General features: G+C 37.9%; 1 protein-coding gene across 2 annotated transcripts in view; it reads left to right on the top strand.

Annotated features, from left to right (window-relative positions):
• The window catches only part of ADGRA3 (adhesion G protein-coupled receptor A3), a 130610-nt gene that overhangs the window by 76237 nt on the left and 38963 nt on the right, over nt 1-15410 (top strand). For both annotated transcript variants that reach the window (XM_055246080.1, XM_055246081.2), the window contains exons 8-10: nt 2824-2988; nt 4601-4802; nt 5778-5933. In XM_055246080.1, the coding sequence (XP_055102055.1) occupies nt 2824-2988; nt 4601-4802; nt 5778-5933 (523 nt within the window). The remainder of the gene's footprint in view (nt 1-2823; nt 2989-4600; nt 4803-5777; nt 5934-15410) is intronic.

The raw sequence follows: 15410 nt of genomic DNA, 5'->3' as shown, positions 1-15410 counted from the left end.
AATGATATATTCATTGTTACACTAGTTTTACTGTAGCGATAATTTCAAATGCCTATACATATGTCAGAATTCATCACATCGTACACTAAGCAATTTATTGTATAAAGAGACAATAATTGATGTATAATTCAATAGTAAAGTTTTAAAAGTAGAACCATTTTCTATGTAAAAGAGCTTTGATTAATTTAGAACTCTAAATTATTTGACTATAAAGTAGGTAGATTTACTGTATAAGTCTATTTCTGCAAGTCATGCTTAAATTTAAATTATGTTTAGCAATGCAAAAAAAGTTAATTCTAAGGATAGCAAGTTAGCCTAACATTTTTTTTGGTAGGGACATTTGACTAACGTGAAAATCTTTCATGTGAAGACTGAGACAGTTCTTTACCTAGATTTTGCCCCAGAATAATAGAAGAAAGAAATACGTGGTTATTGCATTGGTTAATCTGATATTCCTATTGATTTTTCTTTGATCTCACCATGTCTTTGGTTCTTCATCAGTAAGAAACAGCATTTTTCTTAGGAGTTGAAATTGAAGCTACTTCTTTCTTTTTAAATCTCCAAATCTGCTGCCTTTAGGATTCCTGGAAGTGTTATTCCAGTGATTGGTTTTAGATATTAAAAGTATTGCTAAAAGTTATCCAGGAAACATTTGCAGATTTGGAGATTGAAGGGGAAAAAAGTAGTAAGAAAACTAGAAACACTCCATTGTAGTGTCATACTTTGGGATGCTGGACTTTGGACAGTTACTGTGGTACAAAGCAAGTGCTATGTGTAAAAGTCATTGTAGAACAAGAAATGAGCATCATTGTCTGATCCGAATCTGAGGTTAGATTAATTTTAGAGTGTCCAGCAGGCACACATATCTCATTAAAAAGTAGTTGTTATTTAAGAATACAATAAAAATTTTGTTTCAAATTTATGTGTGTTACTTTTTTCAAATGGCTACTAAAGTATCTGAATATAGATAGACATTTTAGGGATTTAATTTGGTAATAGAAACCACCATAGGTATTTTTTTGAGCTGGGGTGGGGCACCATGAAAAAGTTACTATGTCAGTGAAGGTTCTGTGAAGTAAGACAGTGTTTGGGAACTTCTGGATTAAGGAATGATTTTCATTGCCGAAATATACTTCTTCCTAGTTCAGTAAAGCGTTATAAAGTAGAATGTTGGACAAAGTTAAATTTAATGTCAAACTCTTTTTTGTGTCACTCTATTTTAAAAATATTAATTACAGTATGTTCATTTTTCTAACTTAGTAGAGACAATAAACATTTTCTTTGATGTTTCATAATATAAAAGTGTCTTGAGCCTTTATTAGAACATTTGCTGTAGCCATCAATGATTTAGGAGATCGGACAAATGTGTATTTACTTCAAGACATAATTTTGTAAGTTAATTAAAATGATACATACTTTCTGTCTAATTATTTCTTATCATTTGTGTCTACATAACAGCAATGCATACTGGGTCCTGTGGGGGAAATAAAGGTTAATTGAAGGCTCTGACATCTGCTCCTTAATTAATAGGTTTTATATTAGAGAAATTATGATTTCATCTTGGAAATTGGATTTACTGACAGTCATTTAGAAATACAGCTGTTTTATGAATTGAAATATACCTTAACATGGAAACCTTTTGTGAAAGTATTAATTGGTAATTTACTAAATCATTTTAGGGTGGTAACTGGTTTGTTTCTAGTGTAACCCTTTATATTTTACCTTAAACATTTTGTTAATTATGTAAATTCATAATAATCTTCTTTTTTCATGTTTGAATATTTTCTTCAGAATCTGTGAGAAGGGAGATGTGACTTGGAAACTTCTCCAAGTTTTGCTAAAGAATGTACGATGATGTTTCTGCCTTTGGGCTTGCCATTCCTGTTCTTTTTTTGTGTGTATGAAACAGAGACTTGCTCTGTCACCCAGGCTGGAGTGCAGTGGTGCTCTCTTGGCTCACTGCAACGTCCACCTCCTGAGGTCAAGCCATCCTCCAGCCTCACTCAGCCTCCCAAGCAACTGGGATTACAAGCGTGTGCCACAACACCCGGCTAACTTTTTATAATATTTTTAGTGTAGACGGGGTTTCGCCAGGCTGATCTTGAAGGCCAGGCTGGTCTTGAACTCCTGCCACCCCCGTCTGCCTCCCAGAGTGCTGGGATTACTTGCCATTCCTGTTCTGTAAAGTGTTCTGCTCTCCCTATTTCTGCAAGAAGAATTCTCATGCATCATATAGCATTGCATTTGATTCCTATGTCTCTTTTTTTTTTTTTTCAACTTTTTTTTTTTTTTTTTTGGGACGGAGTCTCGCTCTGTCGCCCAGGCTGGAGTGCAGTGGCGAAATCTTGGCTCACTGCAAGCTCCGCCTCCCGGGTTCATGCCATTCTCCTGCCTCAGCCTCCCGAGTAGCTGGGACTACAGGCACCCGCCACCACGCCTGGCCAATTTTTTTTGTCTTTGTATTTTTAGTAGAGACGGGGTTTCACTGTGTTAGCCAGGATGATCTCGATCTCCTGACCTCGTGATCCGCCCGCCTCTGACTCCCAAAGTGCTGGGATTACAGGCGTGAGCCACCGTGCCTGGCCATGATTCATATGTCTCTTATTGCCCTGATCTTGTATTTTAAAGATCTCTTTCCTTTTTTGCCTTGACACTGAAGGATTTAAAGGAAGGACTCATTTTTTAAATTCATTTTTATATAGCAAGTGCTTACCCTATAATATGCATTCAAAAATATTTGCCAAATGAATGATTGAGACCCAGTATTGTCTCCTTTTTTGCCTAATTATGTTTTCTCTCTTTTTAAAATCTTTCTTTATGCAGTGCCCTAACCATTTCTAATATTCAGGCTGGATCTACTGGGAATTGGGGCTGTCATGTCCAGACCAAACGTGGGAATAATACGAGGACTGTGGATATCGTGGTATTAGAGAGTTCTGCACAGTACTGTCCTCCAGAGAGGGTGGTAAACAACAAAGGTGATTTCAGGTCAGTGTTGTGGAAAATACTGGGAAAAGTTTAATTTGCCCCAGATCCTTCTGTTGTCTAAGACACATTACTGGTTTCCTGTCTTGAGTAACAAAATTTGAGAACTGTGCATGTCTGAGGACTACCCTTTAGAATAATGATTTCAGAATCACTTATGGAGATGAACAAAAAGGGTGCTTGAACTTTATCTCAGACCTGTTGATTTAAGAATCTCTGAAAGTAGAGTCATTTTTAACAAATGGTTTTGTTGTGTAAGAGCCATTGCCTTAGGGAAACATTTGAGATATTCTGGTAAAAGAGTACAAAATTCAAACAGGTTAAGGTATTTTCTGTGTTTTTTTTCCCCCAATGGCTCTTTTATAGATGGACCTTGGAAGGTTTTATATTGCTAAGGTACTTTTCACTACTGGCGGTTCAGTAGGCATCATAATTAGAAGAAACACCTATCTAATTTTCTCCCCTTGTTCAGTTCTTCTGGAAATCAAGCAAGAAGGACTTTGGGAAATGAAAGCTGTTGGGTAGCCTGAAACTTGGGGAGCCATGGAATCCCAGGTGGGGTTTGTTGAGCTCTGTTAATCTAAGCAAAGGGAGTTATTTATTTATTTTAGTAGAAAGTTCAGGATTTGCAAGAGATGACAGCTTTTACCTTAAACTCCGTTTACTTTCAAAGATGCTTTAAAACATCTTTAAATATCTTATTTACTTGATCTTATTTATGTTCAGGGATTTAAAAAATGAGTTTATGGTTGATATGAACAAATGAAAATATGTTATTCTTTGAAGCAGCATAAAGATCGTTTATTACCCAGTTTGCATTGTCTCTAATGGGTTCAGTTGTTACCTCCTGGCTCTAACCTCAGTGTTTCAAGGGTGGGAAAACCCTTTGGTGTTAATCTTTTAAATCCAAAGTAAAGAAGCAATAATAACATCTTTATCTCAGCTAGTTCGCCATTGCTCTTTTTAAAAAAGTTATTCTTGACATCAATAGATGGAAATCAACATTTATTATTGCCAATGGATAAGTCTTTTATGTAGATTAAGTATTGATCTATAATATTTGTAGTACATGCTTTTAAGTGAAATATATGATATTTGGTAATTTTGTTATATTCAACATCTTTTATCAAATAATCCTAATATGATATTTACTATTTATGGTAGATTTTCTATCTTCTCATAGTTTTGAGTGCTTTACATTTTTAAAAATAGAGCAATTAAATGTTTATGGATCAATGAATTATTTATCTTTGACACTCCTTAAGATATTATGCAATTAAATTCCCACTGCATTAATAAGATTTAGTTTAGTGTTGCTCGATCTATTTATGTGGTTTTTGTAATGAATTCTATTTTGGTGTGACTGATACTGTAATTTAGTGGTCCCTGTGATAAGCATCAATGGTAACCTGTATTAAACATGTTGAATTTCCTTCTCGGTTTTGGAGACATGGAGTTCAAATAACAAGGTTTCTCCCAGCCCAGTTTTGATTACCCGTGTCGGGGTTATATTGACATGACACGTCTTCATCTTTGATTTTTTTCTCTGCTGTTGTTATTCTTGATGTACCTGTGTCATTTAGATTTTCTTGTACTATTTTGTCTTCGTCTCTAGATGGCCCAGAACATTGGCAGGCATTACTGCATATCTGCAGTGTACACGGAACACCCATGGCAGTGGGATATATCCTGGAAACCCACAGGATGAGAGAAAAGCTTGGCGCAGATGTGATAGAGGTGGCTTTTGGGCAGATGATGATTATTCTCGCTGCCAATATGCAAATGATGTCACTAGAGTTCTTTATATGTTTAATCAGGTAACTAGAAAGTCTTCATGTTTACTTGGGTTGTGGAGAAAACATGGTATTCAAACCAAATGCATAAGCTTTTTTTTTTTTTTTTAAAATACTAGGCAAAACATAAGGATTTGGTGTTTTTACTTTAGTTGACTTAACTGTCTTCAGGATCAGGTCTATCTTAACCACTAGTCAAGGCCCTCTATGGAATCCTTCCTTTCCAGTCACCGTCTCCCTTTGTGCCTTTGTGGGAATATCTTTTTAAATCTGTATCCACTAGACAGAATCCTAACCATCCTTCGAGTTCACATTGAAAGCCACCTCTTGGATTCCTTTTATAATCACTTTGTTGAAAGTGATCACTTGGAATACTTGAACTACTCACGTGCTTTTAGTTATCTTTGTTTCTATGCATCTTTTTAAACCTTACCAGACTATAAGCAAGTGGAAGATGGCTTTTGTGTAATGTATTTTCTTTTGCCCCTTAGCACCTGGTAAAAATCCTTTTGCAATGGTAGGTGCTAAGTCCGTGTTAGGGTCAGTAGATACACAAATGTAAAACATTACTGGCAGTGCATGGCAATAGAGATAAGCGCCAAATGAGTAGTTCGTACTCTTGTGCAGTAGGAGTTCCAAGGGAGGTATTGATCACTCCCAGCAGGAATACTCAGGAAAGGCTTTATTAATCAATTGGGATTGAGGTATGTGTAGAATTTGGATAGGCAGAGAAGAGGTAGATGGTGCAACATGTTAACCTTATGTATTTTTATGTAGTATTGTATTTCACTCCAAGCCTGAAAAAATTTCCCTCCAGTGAGTTTCCATTAAAATTCCAGTTTTCTTGGGTTTGTAAAGCATTTTAAGAAGGCCATGATGAGTAAATAATAAAGTTTTTTAATTCACTGCTGTTGGGAAATGCAAAGTTAAAATGTCAGGATTGTGTTGATCATTTTGCTAATGACTGTTTTGTTGATCATTTTTGCCTTTGAAATGTAGATGCCCCTCAATCTTACCAATGCCGTGGCAACAGCTCGACAGTTACTGGCTTACACTGTGGAAGCAGCCAACTTTTCTGACAAAATGGATGTTATATTTGTGGCGGAAATGATTGAAAAATTTGGAAGATTTACTAAAGAGGAAAAATCAAAAGAGGTACTTTTCTAAATTCAGATTTGTAGCATACAGTGTCAACAAATGGTAGTGTGACAGAGTTCAAGCTGTATATTTTAAGGCCTGTTTATGTTTATCATATTTGAACTAAAAGCACGCCTTAAAATTTCCAGAATTTTGTTGAGATATTTCTGCTTCTTCTCTTATGACCTGATTGTTACTGGGACTGGGAGAGGTGAAGTCTCAGTTCTTGGACATTAAGGTCCAGAGATCTAGCAGAGGTCACTGGTGAGAAAGCAGTGTTCTGCCTCCACGTTGTGGCTTAGGCTGGGCTGCTTAGCTCAGCCTGCTGGATTTCTCTTCTCCACACACCCTTGCGCTCATCTTTTGTAATGAGAGTTTTAGTCACCCAGATCTTGTAGTAAATACCTTTTAATTGTCCTTGTAATGTCCTAGAGAAATGAGAGGCTTTTTAGGCACTTTTTTGAAATTCAATATGATTGGACTATACAAGTTTTAAAAATGCAGTGAATTCTAAAAGTGGCGTATTTTAACTTAACGGGACCACAATGAAACCATGGTATGCTTGTCCACATGGTATCTTTTAGGGGAAAAAAATTGACAAGCACAGTTTACAGAATGAATGAGCAGCAAATTAATGTTTTGAGTAATTTTCAAGGGGCAGAATTATTGTGTTCTTAAGTTTTACGTTTAAAGCTTTGTGAGAACTTTATATGTACAATTGCTTTTGTGATATAATCACTTATAAAGAAATGAATTATAGAGGTAGAGGGAACCTCAAGCAAGTTGTAAACTGAAGCCCACGCTTAGGTTAGGGCAGGCCTGAAAACAGAACCCAAGATCCCTGACTCATCCATAAGAGTTTTCTGTAGCATCACATTCACCTTCTCATACAATGCGGCCCTGACTTGCAATTCTGAAAGTGCTCTGTACACAACTGTGGGGAAAACACTGGGCTAAACAAAACCTGCATATTTCTTTATGTAGAACTTCTCAGATCCATTAATATTGCTGAAATGTAAATAATAAGCCTTGTTTTCCTAAATCATTCTAATATGTTTTTATATATCAATTATATATACACACACATATATCACATATACGTTCTAATATATACATTTGGATATATCTAATATGTATATTATATATTTATGTATCTAATATATGTTCTTGTATACCATATATTTTATTTATGTATCTATATTAGATATATTAGATATCTACATATATATCTAATATAGATATATTCTTATATATAATATATATATATAAGAATTAGTATCTTGCATTCTGGCAATAAGTTTTTGGAACTGTGGCCCTGGTGCATTAGGCACTTTACTTGATAGGATGTAGTTATTAAAGGAAGGAAAATATATATATGTATATAAACGAGACTTAGACAGATAGTCCACCTCACTTGTCAGCGGGTAACATTTCATTTGTTTTCTGAACTTCAGGGGCCATGATTTCCTAATTGCTCCTGATACTTGATTGTGTCTCCAGGGCACAGCCCACTTTCCTGCAGTGAATTTTCCTTGCACTGGGAGAGGCCGTTTGGATTCTGGCTCTGTGATTAATATCATGCTCCACTGTTGCTTAAGATGACAGGTTAGCTGCCCACAGGATTAGCAGAAATTTCTGGGAGTGGGATGTTTCTAGTTACTAGAATAATTGTAATGACATTTGGAATGTGGACATGGAAGAACATTCGCCATCGAAGAATACATGTTTATGATGTGACCCTGTTTTGCTCACCTCTCAACTTGAGCAACGTGGTGTCCAGAGGTGTGTGTTGAACTGTTTGCCAACCTGTGGAAGAATGGTCGGCTGCATTGATGGGTTCTTAGGTGGAAGCATCGTATTGAACTGGAAGTAGACATGGTTTCATTAGTTATTAATTAACCATGGGCTTATTCTTCATTTTTCAAATGGGGATGCTGTTTTCTCTGTATAATTTGAAAAGTGTTATGTGCACAAATACAGGCGAACAATTTTGCAAAATAGTTGCAAAGCTTGGATATGATTTTATTAGGTTATGAAATATAACATTTTTATGACCTCAGAAGCTAAGAAGGAAGTCCTTTTAAACAATCACGAGTGCATTAGTTAGTTCTGTAAAAATTTAGTGTGAAGAAGACTGCTGTCACTTTTACTGGTTAACATAGGACGGAAACGTTATGATTATCTTTGGAAGCAAGTGATGGCAACTTATTAACTGTCAGCACGAGAAACAGGAAAATATTCAGGATTGAATAATTGAGATATAAATGTAATAATATTGCGTGTGATGCAGTGACTGACATACAGTTCTTTGGCAATTTGAGCCACAGGCCATAGCTTTCACCATTTATTAGTGTAGTGAAAAAAATTAGGAGGCTTAAGGGCTTCATTTTAAGTTAATTACCACAGCATAAAATTATGCCAAGTTATCCTAAAATGCACCTAGCTTTAGATAGAGAAATAATTCATTAAATTGATTTTTGTATTATGTCTGAAAGTTATTATTTTATGGGTGATTTCGTAACTAAAGTATTGTGGGGGAATTGCTTTTTAATCTGTGATTGAGCCTGGCCAACACAAGCTGGCACTTTGTTGTCTCAGGATAGGCATTAAAAGCTCTCAAACTGCCAGATCTAAGTGATATATTTAGTGGATCCTTTTAAAAACAGTTAAAGGTTGTCTGTCAGGCAACAGAAGTGTCTGTTATGTATTTACTAAAGTGATTTTTCTAATGAGAACAGTATGCGTATTTTATAAGATGGGAAAGTTAAATATAAAGATTAGATCTGGTGATGCTTTCTGGCACCCTTATTGTCTCTTATTTTAAAATATTGTGCCTTACACTAGTTTATATATACATTTTTACAAGTGTATGGCTTTTTCATTGATTTTTAAAGTGTCATTGCTTCTGTATTGACAATTATGATTATTTTGTATTTTTTTTTTTCTTGATCTTACTTGCCAGACTTTTCTGTATTATTAAGCTTTTCTCTAGGACTTTGTTCCTAAAACTTCACCACACATCAGAATCACCTGCTGGATTTGTTATATGCAGTGATTGCTGCCTGAGTTCCCCCTCCCTGCCATTCCCAGTTGCCATTTCAGCAGGTCTGAAATGGGTTCAGAGAATTTGAATTTCTAGTCAGTTTCAGGTGATGTTTCAGGCAGCATGACTTTGATACTGGCTTTGAGAACCCCTATAACAGCTCTATTTTCTATTGTTGCTTTAATTTTTTTTAGGTTTTTAAAGTAGTACCTTTAGTGTGAATTGTTCTTTTTTTTTTTTTTTTTTTTTTTGAGACGGAGTCTCGCTCTGTCGCCCAGGCTGGAGTGCAGTGGTGCAATCTCGGCTCACTGCAAGCTCTGCCTCCCGGGTTCACGCCATTCCCCTGCCTCAGCTTCTCCGAGTAGCTGGGACTACAGGCGCCCACCACCACGCCCGGCTAATTTTTTATATTTTTAGTAGAGACGGTGTTTCATCGTGGTCTCGATCTCCTGACCTCGTGATCCGCCTGCCTCGGCCTCCCAAAGTGCTGGGATTAAATCAAGCGTGAGCCACCGCACCTGGCCGGCTTCAACAGTTTTCAATACAGCAAGCCCTCACTTAAGGTCATCTATAGGTTCTTGGAAACTGCAACTTTAAATAAAATGATATATAATGAAACCAAATTGACCATATGCTAATTGATGTAAATAAGACTTATAAAATCCCTAGAGATCATTTCTGGTCACAAAAATATCACCAAACTTCCAAATAAAGACCCCAAACATTTCTAATATTAAATATTGAAATAAGTATGAGCCATACAAATATTTAAGAAAGATTAATAAAAACGACAATTATTTACCCATTGTGTTAGTTTTCACCCTGCTGATAATGACATACCCGAGAGTGGGTAATTTATGAAGGAAAGAGGTTTAATTGATTCACAGTTCAGCACATCTGGGGAGGCCTCACAATCATGGCAGAAGGCAAAGGAGGAGCAGAGTCATGTCTTACATGGCAGCAGGCGAAGAGAGAATGAGAGCCAAGTGAAAAGGGAAACCCCTTATAAAACCCCTTATAAAACCATCAGATCTTGTGAGACTTATTCACACAACAGCGGAGCAGTCAAATCTTAAAGCTCCAAAATGATCTCCTTTGACTCCATGTCTCACATCCAGGTCACACTGATGCAAGAGGTGGGTTCCCATGGTCTTGGGCAGCTCTGCCCTTGTGGCTCTGCAGGGTACAGCTCCCTCCCGGGTGCTTTCACAGGCTGGCATTGAGTGTCTGTGGCTTTTCCAGGCACACAGTGCAAGCTGTTGGTGAATCTATCATTCTGGGGTCTAGAGGACGGTGGCCTTTTTCTCACAGCTCCACTAGTTTGTGCCCCAGTAGGGACTCTTTGTGACCGCTCTGACCCCACATTTCCCTTCTGCACTGCCCTAGCAGAGGTTCTCCATGAGAGCCCTACCCCTGCAGCAAACTTCTGCCTGAAATTCAGGAATTTCCATACATCCTCTGAAATCTAGGCAGAGGTTTCCAAACCTCATTTCTTGACTTCTGTGCACCCACAATCTCAACATCACGTGGAAGCTGCCAAGGCTTGGGGCTTGCCCCCCTGTGAAGCAACAGCCCAAGCTGTACCTTGGCCCCTTTTAGTCATGGCTGGGGCAGCTGGGATGCAGGACACCAAGTCCCTAGACTGCACACAGCACGTGGACCCTGGGCCCAGCCTATGAAACCATGTTTTCCTCAGAGGCCTCCAGGCCTGGGATGGGAGGGGCTGCCTGAAGACCTCTGACATGCCCTGGAGACATTTCACCATTGTCTTGGGGATTAACATTCAGCTCCTTGTTACTTAGGCAAATTTCTGCAGCCCGCTGGAATTTCTCCACAGAAAATGGGATTTTTTTTTTCTATCACATTGTCAAGGTGCAAATTTTCCAAACTTATATGCTCTGCTTTTCTTATACAATGGAATGCCTTTTACGGCACTCAAGTCACCTCTTGAATGCTTTGCTGCTTAGAAATTTCTTCTGTCAGATACCCTAAATCATCTCTCTCAAGTTCAAAGTTCCACAAATCTCTAGAGCAGGGGCAGAATGCTGCTAGTCTCTTTGCTGAGATGAAACAAGAGTCACCTTTGCTCTAGTTCCCAACAAGTTCCTCATCTCCATCTCAGACCACCTCAGCCTGGACCTACAAGCCTCTAGGAAGTCCCGAAGTTTCCCACATTTTCCTGTCTTATTCTGAGCCCTCAGACCGTTCCAACCCCTACTTGTTACCTAGTTCCAAAGTTGCTTCCACATTTTTGGGTATCTTTTCATCATCGCCCCACTCTCTTGGTACCAATTTACTGTATTAGTCCATTTTCATGCTACTAATAAAGACATACCTGAGACTGGGAAGAAAAAGTGGTTTAATGGACTTACAGTTCCACATGGCTGGAGAGGCCTCACAATCATGGCAGAGGGCATGGAGGAGCAAGTCACGCCTTACATGGATGGTGGCAGGCAAAGAGAGAGCGCTTGTGCAGGGAAGCTTCTCTTTATAATACCATCAGTTATAGTGAGACTTACTATGACAAGAACAGCATGACAAAGACCTGCCCCCATGATTCAGTTATCTCCCACTGGGTCCCTCACAACACGTGGGAATTGTGGGAGTTACAATTCAAGATGAGATTTTGGTGGGGACACAGCCAAACCGTATCAATAAGTGTTGGTTGATTGGGAGCATTAGTGAGAAAGGTCTAATGTATCCTTACCTGTGATACTGGCTTGCTTCTGCCAAGTGCCAGCGTAGGGGGACTCACTTTGAAATTAATTTTTAGCTTGAGGTTTTTAAGAACACGAAAGTAGTATAAAGGAACTGTTTGAAGGTCAACTTGTGTTTCCAAATTGTCAGAGAATAATTTTTTTTTTTAACCTCCTTCTACCTGTTGCCCAGGTCAAAACAGGCACGTTTCCTGGCTCTCCTTCCATGAAGCTGAGTGATTGCTGGCTAGGCCTGATGCTGGAGGTGGTGTCCTTTGAGTTTCTAGCTTCGTAACAGGGGGTCTTATCCTGGTACCCTGTGTTGGCACGGCCTAGGCCCTGTGTGGAAGTCAAAACATACCTCGTGGTCATCAGAGTTCAACCTCAGAGCTCTTCGGATTTCTGCTGTTCTTTGGTGACTGGGTTTTGGAGGAGGCTCTATTTTCCTACTTCTCAGTGATGCATTTAGAAAGATAACTTTTTTCCTTTCAGCATTTTTCACTTTCTGCTGGAGAGTTGTTCAGAGTACTCAGTCCTCTGTACTTCTAGAAAAGGAAGTGCACATACGTGTTTGTAATCTCATATATTTCAGTAACACCTTAGGGTAGAATCAGTATTTTGGGATATTTTATCTTTTTTTTTTTTTTTTGAGACGGAGTCTCGCTCTGTCACCCAGGCTGGAGTGCAGTGGCGCAATCTCGGCTCACTGCAAGCTCCGCCTCCCGGGTTCACGCCATTCTCCTGCCTCAGCCTCTCCGAGTAGCTGGGACTACAGGCGCCCACCACCACGCCTGGCTAATTTTTTGTATTTTTAGTAAAGACGGGGTTTCACCGTGGTCTTGATCTCCTGACCTTGTGATTCGCCCGCCTCGGCCTCCCAAAGTGCTGGGATTACAAGCGTGAGCTACCGCACCCGGCCGATATTTTATCTTTTACTATATGAGATATTTACAGATTAGCACAATTACAACTAAATTTATTGTTCAGTTTTTTTTAAAGTTTTGAATGTGTGGACTTTATGAGGATCAAGCATGAGACCTGATGGTAGACACATCATCTCTCCTGAAGAAACTATGATTATTACATGATCTGAGAACTCCTGCCATGCCTTATGTGCAATATTCTTCTCGACCTCTTTTCCCCTTCCACCAGTTCCTTCAGTTCCTCCACTGTTATCCTCATCATTCTCTTTAGTTCTATAACTCAGTAAAATCCGAGCTTTAACCTTTGCCATAACCCTGATGGTGATCACAGTCAGACTCTTGTTGAATAGCAAATGCTTACCTAAGCAACCTGCTGAGAAGCCTGCAGAGGTATCCCGTGGCACGTAAGGCCAGATGTGAGTTAAGAGTGACAAATATACTTTTAAAACTTGACTTTCAGAATGCAACGGTTCCATCATTAATCAGTATAATAACATACCTTGAAATAGGTATGATCTCAATAGTATACTTAATTTGGAACCAGGAGAACATCATGAAGACTACTTGAGCTTAATAGGATCGGCTGCTACAATGATGATGATGTAGGTTCCTCTATTTGTCATCTCCAAAACCATTGCTCCACCTATGCATGTGTCTGTTAATTCTTGCTTTTCCGGTTATTAGAATGAACAAAAGTATTCCTTTGCTACTCGATGATTGAAAACGTAAATATGGGAGGGCCTAGATCACTTGACCTTTCTCAAAAACTCCATGAATTGCTTAATTTATATTTTTACTGGGTATGTGAAGATATTTGTCTTCTGCTTTTTTTTTTCTTATTTTACCATGGAATGAGATGTTCTGAGCACTTGTAGAGTTCTTGGTCCCATTTTACAAATGAGTAAACTGAATCTCACAGAGGCTGATTTGCTCAGGGACATCTAAACTTGTAAGAGACAGACTTGAGATCTCAACCCAGGAGTATTTAACTCTAGGGCACATAGATATTATGTCTTCAGTGTTAAAGACTATACATTAAATATCATCAAGTTTAGTTTATGTATTATCTTGTATATCAATATGATAACATCAGAAATTTATTAAATTAATAAATGTCTTTGACCTAATTTTGGTAAAACTTCCAAGCCATTCGTATATTAAGAACTTGAAATATCCTGTCTCTTACAACATTTGACATTGAGCACTTTCATTGCCATTAATGTGGTGCATTTGTTTCTTCCCCATTTTATCTTCGATAAAGACCATTCGCTCATGTTTTCAGTTGGCCCTCCCACTTTAGTGTGACAGGTGCAAGAGCAGGTGGAAGAGGCCTTCTGACTCTTTTGTGGCTGGAGTGGCCTTCAGGGAATGAGGCCAAGGAGAAATCTGATGCGTTCTCCTTACACTGGTTGCAGTTTTTAAATGAGCTTTGTGTGTCAGATTTCAGGAATACTTTTTTTAATCCAGTGTAATTTTTCATGCATTGTTACCCCTTTTGTGTCACATTTTGCCACTGTGACATATTCAGAGCTACTTCTGTAACCAAGCTACAGAAGCATTTAACATTTTCTGATGATCTGCTCTAGGGAATATTTTGGCAACAAATCCCTTTCCTCCATTCTTAGCCATTCGGAGTGAAATAATGAGAAAAATAGCTTGTTTTCAACTAAAGCAATTACTGTTGTTAGTCCTGTACCTTCTTAGAGATTTTTTTTTTTTATAATTATTAACACAAGTTAATTTCTTTACTGGCATTATCTGGCAGGGCATAGCAGTAGTTCTTTGATCATGTAATAATGATGAATTTTTCAAGAAAGATGATGTGCCCATCAGATCTCATGTCAGGTCCCTATAAAATTCCTACATTTAAAACTTCAAAGAAGTATTAAACAATAAGTTTAGTTGTAACTTTGCTAATCTGTAAACACTGCCTATATATCAGTGGTGCCTTAAAATCAATATTTTTGTGTATTTTAAAGTTTTGCATCCAGTGGGGATTTTATTAATATTTTTGTTAGCCATAAAGCATATTTCACCATGTTATCTCTTTTACCTCATTTTTGTGTAAAATCTTCAAATAACAGTAAGTCAGAATAATAGACAAAATCTTAACTAAGTTATTCCAACTACTGTGAATTCCGATTAAGATTTTGGACTTACTAGTTTAGCATCTGTATAAACGGCTGATTGACAGATTCAGTAACTGACACAGCAAGAGTCAATACCCTTCTTTATAACTCCAGAAGTAAGGGCTTCTAGTAGAATGACATTCACCCCCATACCTGTTTGTTAGTAGGAACATGAACTAGGATGCTAATGTTCCAATGAATCATAAAAAATGAACCAACTGAGGATTCTGCAGAGCTTGATTACAGGCTCTTCTTAATTATTTGTCAGTTGATCATGTTAATATCTTTGGTTTGGGGGGAAGTACCCCTTGAGAATGTGTTAGCTCATTAAAATAGGGTGTTTGGATTAAATTTCATTGCTCTATATCCTATATTTCTCGGCATATTTCCCTCGGAGCAGTTATCACAATCTAAATCACTTTTTAAAAATGGATTTATATGCTTGTTTTGCATTTTCTTCACCAGACTATAAGGTTGAAGATAGAGCTTGTTTCTTTCTTTTGCTGCTGTTGCACCAGTGTCTGGCTCACATTGGCCCTCAATAAATAGTCAGTGAACAGTAATCATCAACATTTAAAATGAATATTGATACATATCGGATACATGGACACTGATAACTGTTGGCTTCTACATCAGCTCTTGTACTAGTGAATAAGGATATAAATGTAAGACATTTTGTTGTCTCTACCCTCAAGATGTTTACA

This window comes from Symphalangus syndactylus, chromosome 16 (genome assembly GCF_028878055.3).
Source record: "Symphalangus syndactylus isolate Jambi chromosome 16, NHGRI_mSymSyn1-v2.1_pri, whole genome shotgun sequence".
In the NCBI taxonomy this organism is placed as follows: Eukaryota; Metazoa; Chordata; class Mammalia; order Primates; family Hylobatidae; genus Symphalangus; species Symphalangus syndactylus.
The sequence above is the reverse complement of the archived record's forward strand: the minus strand, read 5'-3'. Positions and strand labels throughout refer to the sequence as shown.